This window comes from Diabrotica virgifera, chromosome 9 (assembly GCF_917563875.1).
Source record: "Diabrotica virgifera virgifera chromosome 9, PGI_DIABVI_V3a".
In the NCBI taxonomy this organism is placed as follows: Eukaryota; Metazoa; Arthropoda; class Insecta; order Coleoptera; family Chrysomelidae; genus Diabrotica; species Diabrotica virgifera.
This window is the reverse complement of record NC_065451.1, coordinates 150,038,586-150,052,986: the sequence shown is the minus strand read 5'-3', so window position 1 is coordinate 150,052,986 and position 14,401 is coordinate 150,038,586. Positions and strand designations below refer to the sequence as shown.

The following is a 14,401-nucleotide window of genomic DNA, read 5'->3' as shown; positions in this document are numbered from 1 at the left end:
CCTATGGCACTGTTGCTAGCATCGGTATCCAAAACAAATTTTCCTGCCTGTCCCGGGTAGCTTAATATCGGTGCACTGATCAGAGCCATTTGTAGTTGTTCGAAAGCTTTTTGGCACTCTTCACTCCATGTATATTCTTTGTCCTCCTCCGTCAACTTTGTTAGGAGCTTGGAGATATTGGCAAATCCTTTGACAAATCGTCGGTAATATGTACATAAGCCAAGGAAACTTCTAATTTCATGTTTATCTTTTGGTACTGGCCAATCTTTAATTGCTTCAATCTTTTCAGGATCAGCTGTTACACCATTACTCGATACAATATGTCCTAGGTACTTAACTTCTCGTCGAAACATGTGACATTTCTTCGGACTTAACTTCAAGTTCGCTGCCCTCAATCGTTGAAAGACTTCTATTAGATTCTTGGCATGTTCATCAAAGGACCTTCCAACCACGATAACATCATCTAAGTAAACCAGGCATGTTTTCCATGTTAGACCTCTTAAAACTGCCTCCATTAATCTTTCAAATGTGGCAGGGGCATTACATAAACCAAACGGCATAGCCGTAAACTGCCAAAGCCCTGATCCTATCGAAAATGCGGTTTTCTCCCGATCGGCTGGCTCCATGTCTACTTGCCAATATCCACTTTTTAAATCGAGTGTGGAAAACCAACGAGAACCGGAGAGAGTATCCAATGTATCGTCTATTCTGGGCAAAGGGTAACTATCTTTTTTTGTTACCGCATTGAGCTGGCGGTAGTCGATACAAAAACGTGTTGAACCATCTTTCTTCTTTACCAGAACTACTGGTGATGTCCATGGACCGTTCGATGGTTCAATTACCCCTTGTTTGTCCATATCCTTGATAATCTCTTCGGCTTCATCTCTTTTCGCAAATGGAAGTCGTCTAGGCCGTTGTCTGATTGGCTGAGCGTCTCCGGTATTTATTTTATGCGTTACTATGCTTGCTTTGCCTTTATCCTTCTTATCAATAGCAAAAACATCTTGATACTCTATCAGCATAGACCTCACTTTTTCCGTTCGTTTATGATCAAGATCTTGGCATCTTTCAATGATCATCTCGACAAGGTCTTTTGGATACTTTGACTTCGATGATTTCTCATTGGTATTCATAGAGCAAATTGAAGCCACGGGGACACACTGTCCGATCAAAACTCCTCTACTTAACTTGATAGCAGTTTCCCTTAAATTCATAACTCTTACAGGGATGACATCTCGAACTTTTACCAAAGTTTTCGCCGTTAGGAACTCGACATTATCCACATCTTCAACCATCCTTAAACTTCCCTCTCGGCAGTGTCCATCAAGCATGGTCATCAGAATTTTCTCACTATTACCGGGTATGGTTACGTCGCATGTAGTTAGTAAGCGGATGGCATCTTCTTTGTCGTCGTGAAAGGGCAACTCTTCACCATTGATCCTGAGAACTCCATTTTGAACATCCAATATTGCCCCCACTTTTCTTAGTACGTCCATCCCCAATATGAACTCGTCGGAGATCTCGGCAATTAATACTTGATGTTCAGCTGTGGTCTGGCCAATGGATATTGACATATTAGCCTCGCCATATGTATTAATTAGCTCACCAGTCGCCGTTCTAAGCTTTACTGTTGCAGGTGATAACTTATGGTGGCCTCGTACTACGTCTGGACGTGCGATAGTTCTCGTTGCACCTGTATCCACCAAAAACGATCTACATCTATTATTGATACGACCTTCGATGTATAAGTTGTGGATTGCACCGGAGGACGTAAGGTTGACAGTTACTATGGGGGCTTTAGTTCTCGAGGTCGGCAGTTGCCCCTTGGTGTCGACCCGCTCTAGTTTTCCGACGGCTGTACGATCTCCTTGCAATTACGACGAATGTGGCCTACGTCGCCGCAATTCCAACATCTAGGCTCGCGTCTCTTTGGCATCTCGGTACGAACTACTCTCCGTATCATTTCCTCCAGAGGTTCATCGTTGTGTTCGTCACTTTCTTCAATGGTTCTTACTCTATGGCTTCGTGAAGTTTGACTAGCCGTTTCGTGCTCCAATGCAACAGCAAGTGCTTCATCTAAAACTTTCGGTCTTGCTAGTCGTAAGGCTTTCTGTAGTTCACTCTCTTTCAACCCATTGATGAAGGTATCTACGGTAATTTCTTCTAAAATACTGTCTGGCGCCTCCGGATAAGCCAACCGAACCACACGAGCACCATCTGCTTCAAATTCTTGCAGATTCTCACTTGCTCGTTGACTTCTACTTCGCAGTTGTGCTTTGTATACTTGTTGTAGATGAGCATCTCCATAGCGTTTTTCTAGACGAGTGAACAAGGTCTGGTAACATTTTTCTTGACCCTTCGGAATTGACCTTAAGATATCTGCAGCATCACCTCGTAAAGCAGCAGTCAATGAAACGGCCTTTTCTTGTTCGGTCCAATGATTGGCGGTCGCAATAGCTTCGAATTGTCTAAGGTATATGGACCAAGAGGACTTTCCATCAAATGGTGGTAATTTGAATCTCATATTATGCGACATTTCGTCTCTCGGTAGTTCATCTTTCACTACAGGATCTAAAGCTACTGCATGAACTGACGGTTGCACTTTTGTATCGGTTATTATGCTCTCTAATTCTTTGATCTTCTCTTCTACGGCCAAAACTACTGCATTAACTGAAGGTAGGACTTTCGTATTGGTTACCATAGTCTCTAGTTGTTTGATATTCTCTTCTAACATTTCTTTATTGTCGTCTACACTTTTCTGCATCTTATCGAATGTTCTAGAAACTTCTTCGAATTTCTCGTTGTTCTTTCTACTATTTTCATCGATCTTTTGAGAAATGGTGTCGAATTTCTCATTATTTATCTTAGACGTTTCATCGATCTTTTGAGAAACGCCTTTAATTATTTGAGAAGTCTCGTCAAATTTCTTAGCAACACTTTCGAATTTCTCGTCGCTTTTTCTAGAAGTTTCATCGATCTTTTGAGAAGACTCATCAACCGTTTGAGAAACAGTTTTTAATTTCGATAAGATTGCTTGTTCTGCTGACTGGAAGTGGAACGTCTCTGGATCATCTCCATTTTTCGTGAGGACATCCTTGAGTCGTGCTTGTAGGACTATCTTGCACCCACTGCTGTCTAATTCGTACTCTTCTAATTGTTCACGGAGCTGTTTTATGGTCAGTTCTTGTAGCAACATCTTTGGTCGGCACACACGTACTTTTCGAAATGTCTTAAGTCTTTCCGAATACCGAACAATCAACGCACTTCAATTATTCCCGACGAATAAAGTTCAAAAGTCTTTCCGAATAACCGAATAATTAACGCACTCCGATTATTCCCGACGAATAAAGTCCAAAAGTCTTTTAAAGTCTTTCCGAATTCACTTATTTATATCGCACTAAGTTTACTGTATTTTTACCGAACACCGACACCAACTGTAACAAAAACGAGCGTTCGGGTATTTATATACGACTTTATTTATATAACTGTACAGACGAATTTATATTATACACTAAACCTATTTACAAATCTGCCGTATTTATATATGCGATAAAGTTATAATGGAACATTCCAGAAATATCCGCGCCCACCTCGATATCTCCGGTCCATTTGTCTGTCAGCACGCCCACGTGATTTACCTTCCAGAATTCTCGGGATTCTCGCCGCGAAGATTAGATTACGTCATTCTCTTGTTGTTTACTATTACGGGTGCCGATCAAGAGTTTTCCTTCGTTACAATACGACATATGACAGAAGCTTGAAACAAATGAGAAGCGTTGAAAAGCCCTATTGGGTCCAGCTCTGATTCCACCGCCATATTTGTATGATCGTTAACCATACTTGACCATACCTTATGATGTCGTTTATAATACACAGGTTAATATGCTCATAGCTTATCCATGGGATTCTAACTCGATGGAAACTACGCACTACGCTAACCATAGACATAATAAAAATAGACATGGCATACTGAGCAAAATAGTGTAACGCGCGGGCAGTCGATCGGTGGTATATCCGCAGAGACATCTAAAGGATTAGACTTGGCTAGGGATATGCTACTCAATGCATCGGGGTGTAACGCCAATATCAAGTACGGTGGTCTAGCTATCTTTTCTGTCGTACGAGTGTCAGCGTATCTACTAAGAGGTGGGAGTAATGGAACGAGTGACACAGAGGTGGCAGCCATCATATGCTAGAGAGAGAAAGTTGAGCGCCGGTAGAGAGAGATAGATAGACCACCGACCCGAACTGCTCCACGTTACGCTATTTTTCGGAGCTGGCCAAATCTATGTGTATAAGACCTTTGTATATCCGTCTATTTTTACCGAGCGATCCCACGAATGTGACAGTCAAAGATGGCTAGACCATTCAAAGCGAATATTGGCCAATGACGTCCTTGATATTGGCCTTACACCTAGATGCACAGAGCACCTTATCTAGTCTATTATTATTATGTCTAGATAATTATTTTTGATAAAACAGTAGTTGTGTGCTATAACCTATTTAAATTTAACAAGAAAATTCAGTCAAGGGTCAGATTTTTCAAAAAGTGGTGTAATTTAGAATTATTCTAATACGGTTGCCAAGTGGAATATATTATCTGTTTATTAACTGATCGTTTTTAGAAAAAATAAATTTTGATTACAATTTTATACATCATTACAAATTTTTTTTCTAGTTTTCTTTGGTTCAGCTCATGACTTTTTTTTCGTTTTTATGATTTAGAATAGATATATGGCATCTGGCAATATTACAAACATGTCATTCCTTAATATCGTGAACCCTATTTTTACCTAAATACGGGAATACTTTATCCGCTTAAAAAGTAATCCGTTATTTTTCTGTCAATGTGCATGAGCAAAATAACGTTTGACGTTACTGAAATAAGGAATCTAAACACTCTCTAATCTCTCATGTAGTTTCATTTTGCCTACTTGACGAGACTTTTTAAAACATGTTTGACGCCCTCAGAGCAACAATGGCCTAAGCCAGACATTGAGCATTTTCAGATTAATATTAATTGAACAATGATAAACTTCACAGGTGATTACTTCCTAGAAATCAAAATCAGAATATAAAAGGCTAGAGCAAATTTTAACAAAATGAGAATAGTGCTCTGCTAAGAGTTAGGTTAGCTATTGTCTGTCCCACCTTGACTTTACAGTACACGAACATACGGCAATACAATCCTTATGGGAGTTATTAGCGCGGTGATGCCGATTTTCTTCAAAAGTATTTTCAATCGAACATTACCAGGGTCCTAAAAATGTAGGGCCCTAAAAATGTTAAATTAAAACTAACCCGTTACAGTCAATGGTATTGTAGTAAAACAATATTTTTCATTGATTTTGTGAGTCATTTTCGAAAAGTAATCAGATATTTTATAATCTATATATGCGTAAGTAATAACTTTTTGGTAAAAAATGTTATAATATCCAACATTAAAAGTGCATATTGTTCTATGGTTGTTAATTTATATATTGACAGTATAGACAGTTCTGAACTAATGTCAAGAAAAATATAAAATAGATTGTCAGATTATTGTCATCGTAATGTGTTTACACCCTCGTTAAAATTTAGTATAAATTCTAAACTTGAAATTAATTTTAGTTAGTTAATTTTTTAGTTAGTTCATTTGTTCCGTTGAAGTTCATTAATTGTTAGTTAGTTAGTTCATTTTTTAGTTAGTTCGTTGAAGTTTATATCGATTATAGTTATTATTGTGGTTTTTGTGTCATAACGATTGAATTTATTAATGGAGAACCGTACTCTGAAACATCCTCAGGGGAAGGCATTGTCATTAGGGGAGAAACAAATCTTAATCAACATGGTGAATTATCGAGTAAATCAAGGACATGATTCACTTTCAAAAATAATACAAACAGTGGCAGCAGAAACCGGCATTTCTGAAAAAACAATTTACTCTGTAAGAAAAGAAAATTCCTCGGCACTTGGATTACAGCCAGCAAAGAGACGATCCAAGAACAAGCTAACTTCATTATCGCGTGATAAAACTTACGATGAAAGCACAAAGAGTAGCATTCGTGGAATAGTGCATGATTTTTTTCGTAAGAATACACCCCCAACAATAAATTCTCTATTAGCAGTAGTAAATAAAGACGAACATCTGCCTAATTTTTCTAGAACTACACTGCATAGACTAATTAAGGACATGGGGTTTGTGTACACCAAACGGGACAGAAAGTCAATGTTGATAGAAAAACCTGAAATTATTTCTTGGCGCCATCGATATTTGCGAGAAATTCGTACATTTCGGGAACAAAACTACAACATTGTATATTTGGACGAATCATGGGTAAATATTGGTCACAGTGTCAATTATGAATGGAGGGACACTTCCGTATCGTCACATAGGGATGCATTTGTTCGTGGTCTCACTACAGGCTTGAAACCCCCTACTGCACGTGGCCCACGTTTCGTTTTACTGCATGCAGGAGGTAAAGATGGTTTTATTAATGGAGCCGAACTAACCTTTTTAGCAAAGAAAAATACAGCAGACTATCATGACGAAATGACCTCTTTTCGAAAATTGGTTTAAAACCAAGCTTCTTCCAAATATTCCCGATAAAACTGTAATAGCGTTGATTGATAAATACGGATATATACCAGTATATTTATCAGTCAACGGTAATAGTAATGGACAATGCGCCGTATCACTCCAGGAAGTTGGAAAAAATTCCAAACAATTCTGAAAATAAGGAAAAAATAAAGGAGTGGTTGCGTTCAAAGGATATTTACTTCGAAGAAGATTACCTAAAATCCGAACTGTTGGACGATGTAGCTCATTTTAAATCGCAGTATGATGAGCGTATCGTAGATAAAATTGCAAAAAGTAAGAATGTTAAGTTGCTAAGATTACCTCCATATCAATGTGAACTAAATCCGATAGAGCTGGTATGGAGTGAAATAAAAAGGGTTTTGGCAAGACACAATACAAATTTTAAGAAGGAAGAAGTAGAAAATCTAATACATGAAGCGTACTCTCAAGTTACTCCACAAAAATGGAATAATTACGTGCAACACGTAATTAGCGTAGAAAAACGGATGTGGAATATCGATAATTTACTGGACAATTTAGATCCAGTTATAATAAACCTTAATGACGACAGTGGCAGTGAAAGTGAGGAAGATGGGAGTATAGAAGAAGTCTAAAATTTATTTATTTATTAAGCGCAACAGGCATTGTAGGCCTAGGGCTAAAATGTTTACATTTCTGATTACATAAATAATAAATAACTTAATATAACTTACATCACTTATAATTTTTATTTAATTATACTTCAGTCTTTTTATACAGTCCTTCACCACCTCCCTCCATCTCCTTCTGTCCAATGCTAGTTCTTTCCATCTCTCAAAGTTACTTTTCTTCAAGTCTTCGTACACACTGTCCTTCCATCTTTTCATTGGCCTGCCTTTCCTCCTCTTTTGTATTGGTCTTCGTGAGAGTACCATTTTTGGCATTCGTTTACTTCCCATTCTCTCGATGTGCCCCAAATATCGTATTCTCTGTGCTTTGATCGTCGTCGTGATCGCTGGCTCTTGATATAGTTCTTCCAATTCTTTATTGGTTCTTTTTCCCCACTGACCTTCTATTTTCACACCTCCATATATTGCTCTTTGCATTTTTCTCTCCCATCTTTCTATAAGGTCTGTTTCTGACTTTTTGAGCACCCATGTTTCGCATGAGTATGTTACTGTAGGTCTGATAACAGTCTTATAAATTCTTATTTTTGTTTTTCTTGATACGTATTTGGATTTCAATAATGTGCGTAATTCTCCATATTTTTTATTTCCTTTATCTCCCCTTCCGCTATTCTTGCCTTTATCTCCCCTTCTTCATGACCATTTTCATGTATTTTGGCTCTCATGTAAATAATTTATTTGGCTCTTTTGAAGTCTAAAATACATAGTTTAAATACATTTTAATTATTTATGTAGGTACCTACGTATTTATTAAGGTTTAACATATTTATGCGCTTAAATACATTATTATATAAATGTTTTATACAAAATTATTTTTATTTTATTCACATAAAATCATTTTTCCAAAACAAAAATGTTTTAGAACCCCTGACAGCCACAAAATGTCAATAATATTAATTCCTAAGTTATTTATAGTTATCCTATAGAAAAAAGTATATTTCCTTCAAACCTGTTTCTGATAAAACTTGGCATCGCTGTTGGTCATAAGAACCTGTACTGTAAAGTCAAGGTGGGACGGACAATAGGTACTACGTTTTCTAGACTTATGCAGGAAAAGATTCAAGGAAAAAGAAGCATAGGGAGACGCAGAATATCGTGGCTGCGCAACCTGAGGGAATGGTACGGATGTACATCAAATAAAATTTTCAGAGCAGCCGTCTCTAAAGTCCGAATAGTTATGATGATTGCCGACCTCCGTCGCGGAGATGGCAATTGAAGAAGAAGAGATTAATATATCAACACTAGATCCTCGGATAAACAGGGGCCGACACAACCTACCTCTATATTTGGCTAGATGGCGCTACATAATTTCTTGCTCCCTTAACAAATATACTTACTGGAAATACGAATGCAAAGATTGAATCTATCTCAAAACTTCGTTTTTGGGGTTAGGCAACTGTTGCTTTGATAAGCTATCATTTCAAACTTATATTGTTCTCTAGTGTGCATTTAATAAAATTATTTTTTTTTTATTTTAATTGTGGCTTATTTCCCATATAAATAATTAATCATAAAAATGCCACAAGGAAATAGCTTCAGAACAACTCTAGTGTGCACTCTCAAATGTGCTTTGAAATGACTTGCTTGGATAAACTGTTTAAAACAATTCTCACACTGTTAAGGTTTTTCTCCAGTGTGCACTCTCAAATGAGTTTTTAAAACATCATTTCGAGAAAACTGCTTAAAACAAATTTCGCACTTGTAAGGCGTTTCTCCAGAGTGCAGCGTCAAATGTCTTTTCAAATTACTTTTTTGGTTAAACTGCTTAAAACAAATTTCGCAATTGTAAGGCGTTTCCCCAGAATGCAGTCTCAAATGTATTTTCAAATTAATTTTTTGGTTAAACTGCTTAAAACAAATTTCACACTTGTAAGGCATTTCTCCAGTGTGAACTGTCGTATGGGCATCCAAAGAAATTTTATGTCTGAACTGCTTAAAACAAATTTCGCACTTGTAAGGCGTTTCGCCAGAATGCAGTCTCAAATGTGTTTTCAAATTACTTTTTTGGTTAAACTGCGTAAAACAAATTTCGCACTTGTAAGGCGTTTCTCCAGAGTGCAGCCTCAAATGTCTTTTCAAATTACTTTTTTGGTTAAACTGCTTAAAACAAATTTCACACTTGTAAGGCATTTCTCCAGTGTGAACTGTCGTATGGGCATCCAAAGACATTTTATGTCTGAACTGCTTAACACAAATTTCGCACTTGTAAGGCGTTTCGCCAGAATGCAGTCTCAAATGTGTTTTCAAATGACTTTTTTGATTAAACTGCTTAAAACAAATGTCACACTTGTAAGGCATTTCAGCAGTGTGAACTGTCGTATGGGCATCCAAAGAAATTTTATGTCTGAACTGCTTAAAACAAATTTCGCAATTGTAAGGCGTTTCCCCAGAATGCAGTCTCAAATGTGTTTTCAAATTAATTTTTTGGTTAAACTGCTTAAAACAAATGTCACACTTGTAAGGCATTTCTGCAGTGTGAACTGTCGTATGGGCATCCAAAGCAATTTTATGTCTGAACTGCTTAAAACAAATTTCGCACTTGTAAGGCGTTTCGCCAGAATGCAGTCTCAAATGTGTTTTCAAATTACTTTTTTGGTTAAACTGCTTAAAACAAATTTCGCAATTGTAAGGCGTTTCCCCAGAATGCACTCTCAAATGTGTTTTCAAATTATTTTTTTGGTTAAACTGCTTAAAACAAATTTCACACTTGTAAGGCGTTTCTCCAGTGTGAACTGTCGTATGGGCATCCAAAGAAATTTTATGTCTGAACTGCTTAAAACAAATTTCGCACTTGTAAGGCGTTTCGCCAGAATGCAGTCTCAAATGTGTTTTCAAATGACTTTTTTGATTAAACTGCTTAAAACAAATTTCGCACTTGTAAGGCGTTTCCACAGAATGCAGTCTCAAATGTGATTTCAAACGACTTTTATGTTTAAACTGCTTAAAACAAATTTCACAATTGTATGTGTCACATTCCAAACAATCTTTTTGAGACAATTGCTTTTTTTCTCCTGAGCTTGGACTTATTTGTTGTACTTCTTTGCATGAAATTTCAGGTAATGTGTTCATGATTTCCATTCCATTCTCCTTAGAAAATCCTAAAATAAAAACAAAACTTGTTAATAAAAAAATATGAAAAAAAAATCTAAGAAACGCTTTTCTTTAGTTACGAGTGACTAAAATTAAAAATATCTATTATAAAAAATCAACTAAAAAGCAAAAAGTAAAAAAAAATCAAACTCAAAGGATTATTCGAAAAAAAAAACTGTTTAAATTTTTAAATAATAAGATTAAGCATATTAAACATACAAAAATCTCGCACATTCGTTAAAAAATTGAAAAAATCTAACACATTCGTCAAAGAAAAGCGTGGGGCGCGAAAAGTAAAAAGTATTTATCCTCAAACCGTTTATTCGATGAAGAAGCGCCCCACACTTTTCTTTAACGAATGTGTTGGATTTTTTGAATTTTTTTACGAATGTGTGAGATTTTTGTATATTTAATATGTCTAACAATTTTTTTCTTTTTGGTTGATTTTTTTATAATAGATATTTTTAATTTTAGTCACACGTAACTAAAGAAAAGCGTTTCTTAAAAATATTTTTTTTTTCATATTTTTTAATTTTTTAGTCTCACACTTTTCAAACATTAAAATATGTCATCATATTTAAAAAAAATGATGTATATGATAGACCATTTTTTGCATTTATTTCAACATTTGATACATACATTGTACATTTTCTGTAATTTCTTCATACATTTCTTAAATCAAAGTCATGATTTATACCTATTACAGTTTTCGCAGTCTTTCCATCTCTTCTAATGTGTCAAATATCAAACATTCATTATTCATATCCGATATTTAACAGTATATTTTTATTACCCCGTATATCACACGAACCAATTTGTTATCATATTTAAACATGTGCGGGATATTTCATTTGTTTAATTGTTGCAATTTATAAACAATATTTTGGCAATGGACATTAAATTAGCTGACTAAGTATAAACCTTTGTTCTCTTGTGTGACAAAATTCATGTTAGGCCAGGGTAACGAGCAAAAATATACCCTGTTCGTGACACTTCAGCAGCCAGGGTACTGAAGCGTTTTTGAAGTTATACTTCTTTACCGGCGATAGAGGGTGAATTTTTATATGTTAAAACCTATCAGCCCGGCGCATGCGCATTATAACTTTGTTCTGATTGGATGTTCAAATGACATGTCAAAAATTATTCCAAATGGCGGCTGTGGCACAGCTGTACACTAGGTTCGCTTTCAAGATGCAGTAGAAATAGAAATAAACAAACCAAGACACGTTAAATGCCACTAGGAGCACAACCGGATCATAATTTACAATGTATATACATTGTACATTCCAAATCATGATTTCCAAAGTTTATACATTGTAAATTATGATCGGAAGTGTTCCTAGTAGCATTTAACGTGTCTTGGTTTGTTTATTTTCTACTGATCTTGAAAGCGAACCTAGTGTAGTTTGATTATTTATGGTTTTTGTGTGAAAAGAAACAAAGTTAGTTAATAGTTATACTGCCTTTTTAAATAGTTTTCAAATACCTATATTTTTGGACTTTTGGACTATTTTGGACAAGGAAAACTCATTCTAATTTGGTAAGTAGTTTTTATTATAATCATATTGTAATTAAACATTTAGATTAGGTTGGAATACATACATTTTCTCAAGACTGGGGATTTTAGAGAGAAATCCCAAATTAGGTCCGATTTTTATTTTTAAATTATATTTTGGCGTAGATTTATTTATCTAGTAGGTATGTAATGCTTTGATTTACATACTTAATTTGATTACCAACAAAAGTTCTACCAATTTTCATCTAATATATTGTTTTCTTACTGTTTTGTTATTTAATATTTTCTTCCACAAGATTTAAACTACATAATTTAATTACATATATATTTAAAACAACTGTCAAACAGTAAAACGTTCAGTTACGCTATTTTTCCACATGAGAAATAATGTGGGATTGGACGAGTGAGTCTAGGCTGCGATTACGAATCAAAGCGGCCTAAGGTTCACGGGTTCGATTCCCGATGCAAGTTTTTATTTTTTTATTTTTTTTTCCATTTTATGATTGTAAGTATATTTGTTATATAATTTTTTTTTCAGAGAATGCGTATTTAAAATTTTTGCAAACATTCAAACAAACACAAGTTCATTTTCCAATTAGTATAGAATATCTACTAAGTTGTCATAAAATGGAAATATTTAAATTACTCATAAACTACTTGAAAGAAACAAATATAATCATTTAAGTGAAATACGTATAAATATAACAAAACTAATAAATTGAGGTAAAAATAAAATAAAAATCTGTGACTAACGGACTCGCATCCAAGCCATTTTTTCACACACACACACACACATAAAATTTTTGCCAACAATTATTATCGTTCAGAAATAATTTTTTCTTTGTGGCATTTTTCAATGTGTTTGTGTGCGTTTTATTCTTTAATTTTTTAAAATTTTTGGTATTGTCTTAAAAATCACATAATATATAGTAGAAGTATAACTTCTTACGTGCGTACAAAAGTACACATACATTCTTTTTTTTCGACAAGTAATACCTATAGGAACAAATTGTAACTATTTCCTGCGTAGGATCTGGCGGCCATTTTTATTTATAAACAATTAACTGTCAAAAAATGGCATTTATTCCTTTTTTTTCAAATCAATGGAAAACAGTAAAACTTATGATTTTTTTAGTACAAATATCTTTGAGATTATGGAAAAAGCTTTAAAATGACATTTATTACAAAGTTTGATATACTCATTTATTGTTAATATAATTGCGAAAAAAGGTCGGAATTGAAAAAAAAAATATTTTCGCAATAACTGCTGTAAAAATTAGTGTACAGGTTTGAAATTTTTGTCAAATGAGGGTTCTTTGGTGCTTAATATGTGATAAAAATTTCAAAGCGATTCATTCAATTGTTTAAATTTTATTCGAATTGTTTATCTCAGAGAGCATTTTTTTTGCAGTAACATAAGTCAGAAAAACATGACGTTAGAACCATTCCACAGGTGTCAAATGGAAGAGCATGAGCTATATTTTGAACTTGGTTTAAACAAAGCGAATAAAAAATGCATTTATTAGTAATAAATAATTATGCAAAAGTATCGTAAATCTTTCCTTATAAACTTTTTGAATAACTTTTTCCAAAAAAATTAACTTTTTTACCCTGTTTTAAGTGCACAACTACCAAGTAATGTTATTTATATCATAATTGATAAAAAATTGTAATAAATATATATAATTTCTTATATAACAAAATAAAAAGTTTACAAGGAAAGATTTACGATATTTTTGCATAATTATTTATTACTAATAAATGCATTTTTTATTCAATTTTTTTTTAAAACAAGTTGAAAATATGCTCTTTCATTTGACACCTGTGGAATGGTTCTAACGTCATTTTTTCTGAATTATGTTATTGCATAAAAATGCTGTCTGGGATAAACAAATTGAATAAAATTTAAACAATTGAATGAATCGCTTTGAAATTTTTATCACATATTAAGCACCAAAGAACCCCTATATGACAAAAATTTCAAAGCTGTACACTAATTTTTACAATAGATATTGCGAAATTATTTTTTTTTGCAATTCCGACCTTTTTTCCCAATTATATTAACAATAAATGAGTATATCAAACTTTGTAATACGTCATTTTAAAGCTTTTTCCATAATCTCTAAGATATTTGTACTACAAAAACCAGCATAGGGATTACGAACACTCGATACGAATCGTATCCGCCATGTTTTCCCATAAGGCGCTATGGTAAAACATGGCGGATACGATGCGTATCGAGTGTACGTAATCCGGGCCCAGAAGTTTCACTGTTTTCCATTGATTAGAAAAAAAAAGGGGAAATGCCATTTTTGACACTTAATTGTTTATAAATAAAAATGGCCGCCAGATCCTACGCACGAAATAGTTACAATTTGCTCTTATAGGTATTACCTGTCGAAAAAACGCTTCAGTACCATGGTTGCTCGAGTGTCATGGAAAAAACCTTATTACCCTGGACTATGTTGCCAACAAGAGATAATACATTTTAGAATCATTCTCAAGAATCACTTCAACCAGGCCAGAGGTGCCTTTAACTTCATTCACTAAATTCAATATGTATCATGAAAT

The 14,401-nt window shown here is 34.6% G+C and overlaps 2 protein-coding genes across 2 annotated transcripts in view; one reads left to right on the top strand and one right to left on the bottom strand.

Annotated features, from left to right (window-relative positions):
* The window catches only part of LOC126892323 (zinc finger protein 665-like), a 241,185-nt gene that overhangs the window by 176,519 nt on the left and 50,265 nt on the right, over positions 1 to 14,401 (bottom strand). The window contains exon 3 of the mRNA XM_050661828.1: positions 3,846 to 10,322. Coding sequence (XP_050517785.1) covers positions 8,842 to 10,322 — 1,481 coding nt within the window. The 3' untranslated portion in view covers positions 3,846 to 8,841. The remainder of the gene's footprint in view (positions 1 to 3,845; positions 10,323 to 14,401) is intronic.
* On the top strand, positions 6,658 to 7,173 carry LOC126891544 (uncharacterized). Its single transcript, XM_050660719.1, has one exon. It carries the CDS (start codon positions 6,658 to 6,660, stop codon positions 7,171 to 7,173), a length of 516 nt encoding a protein of 171 aa, XP_050516676.1.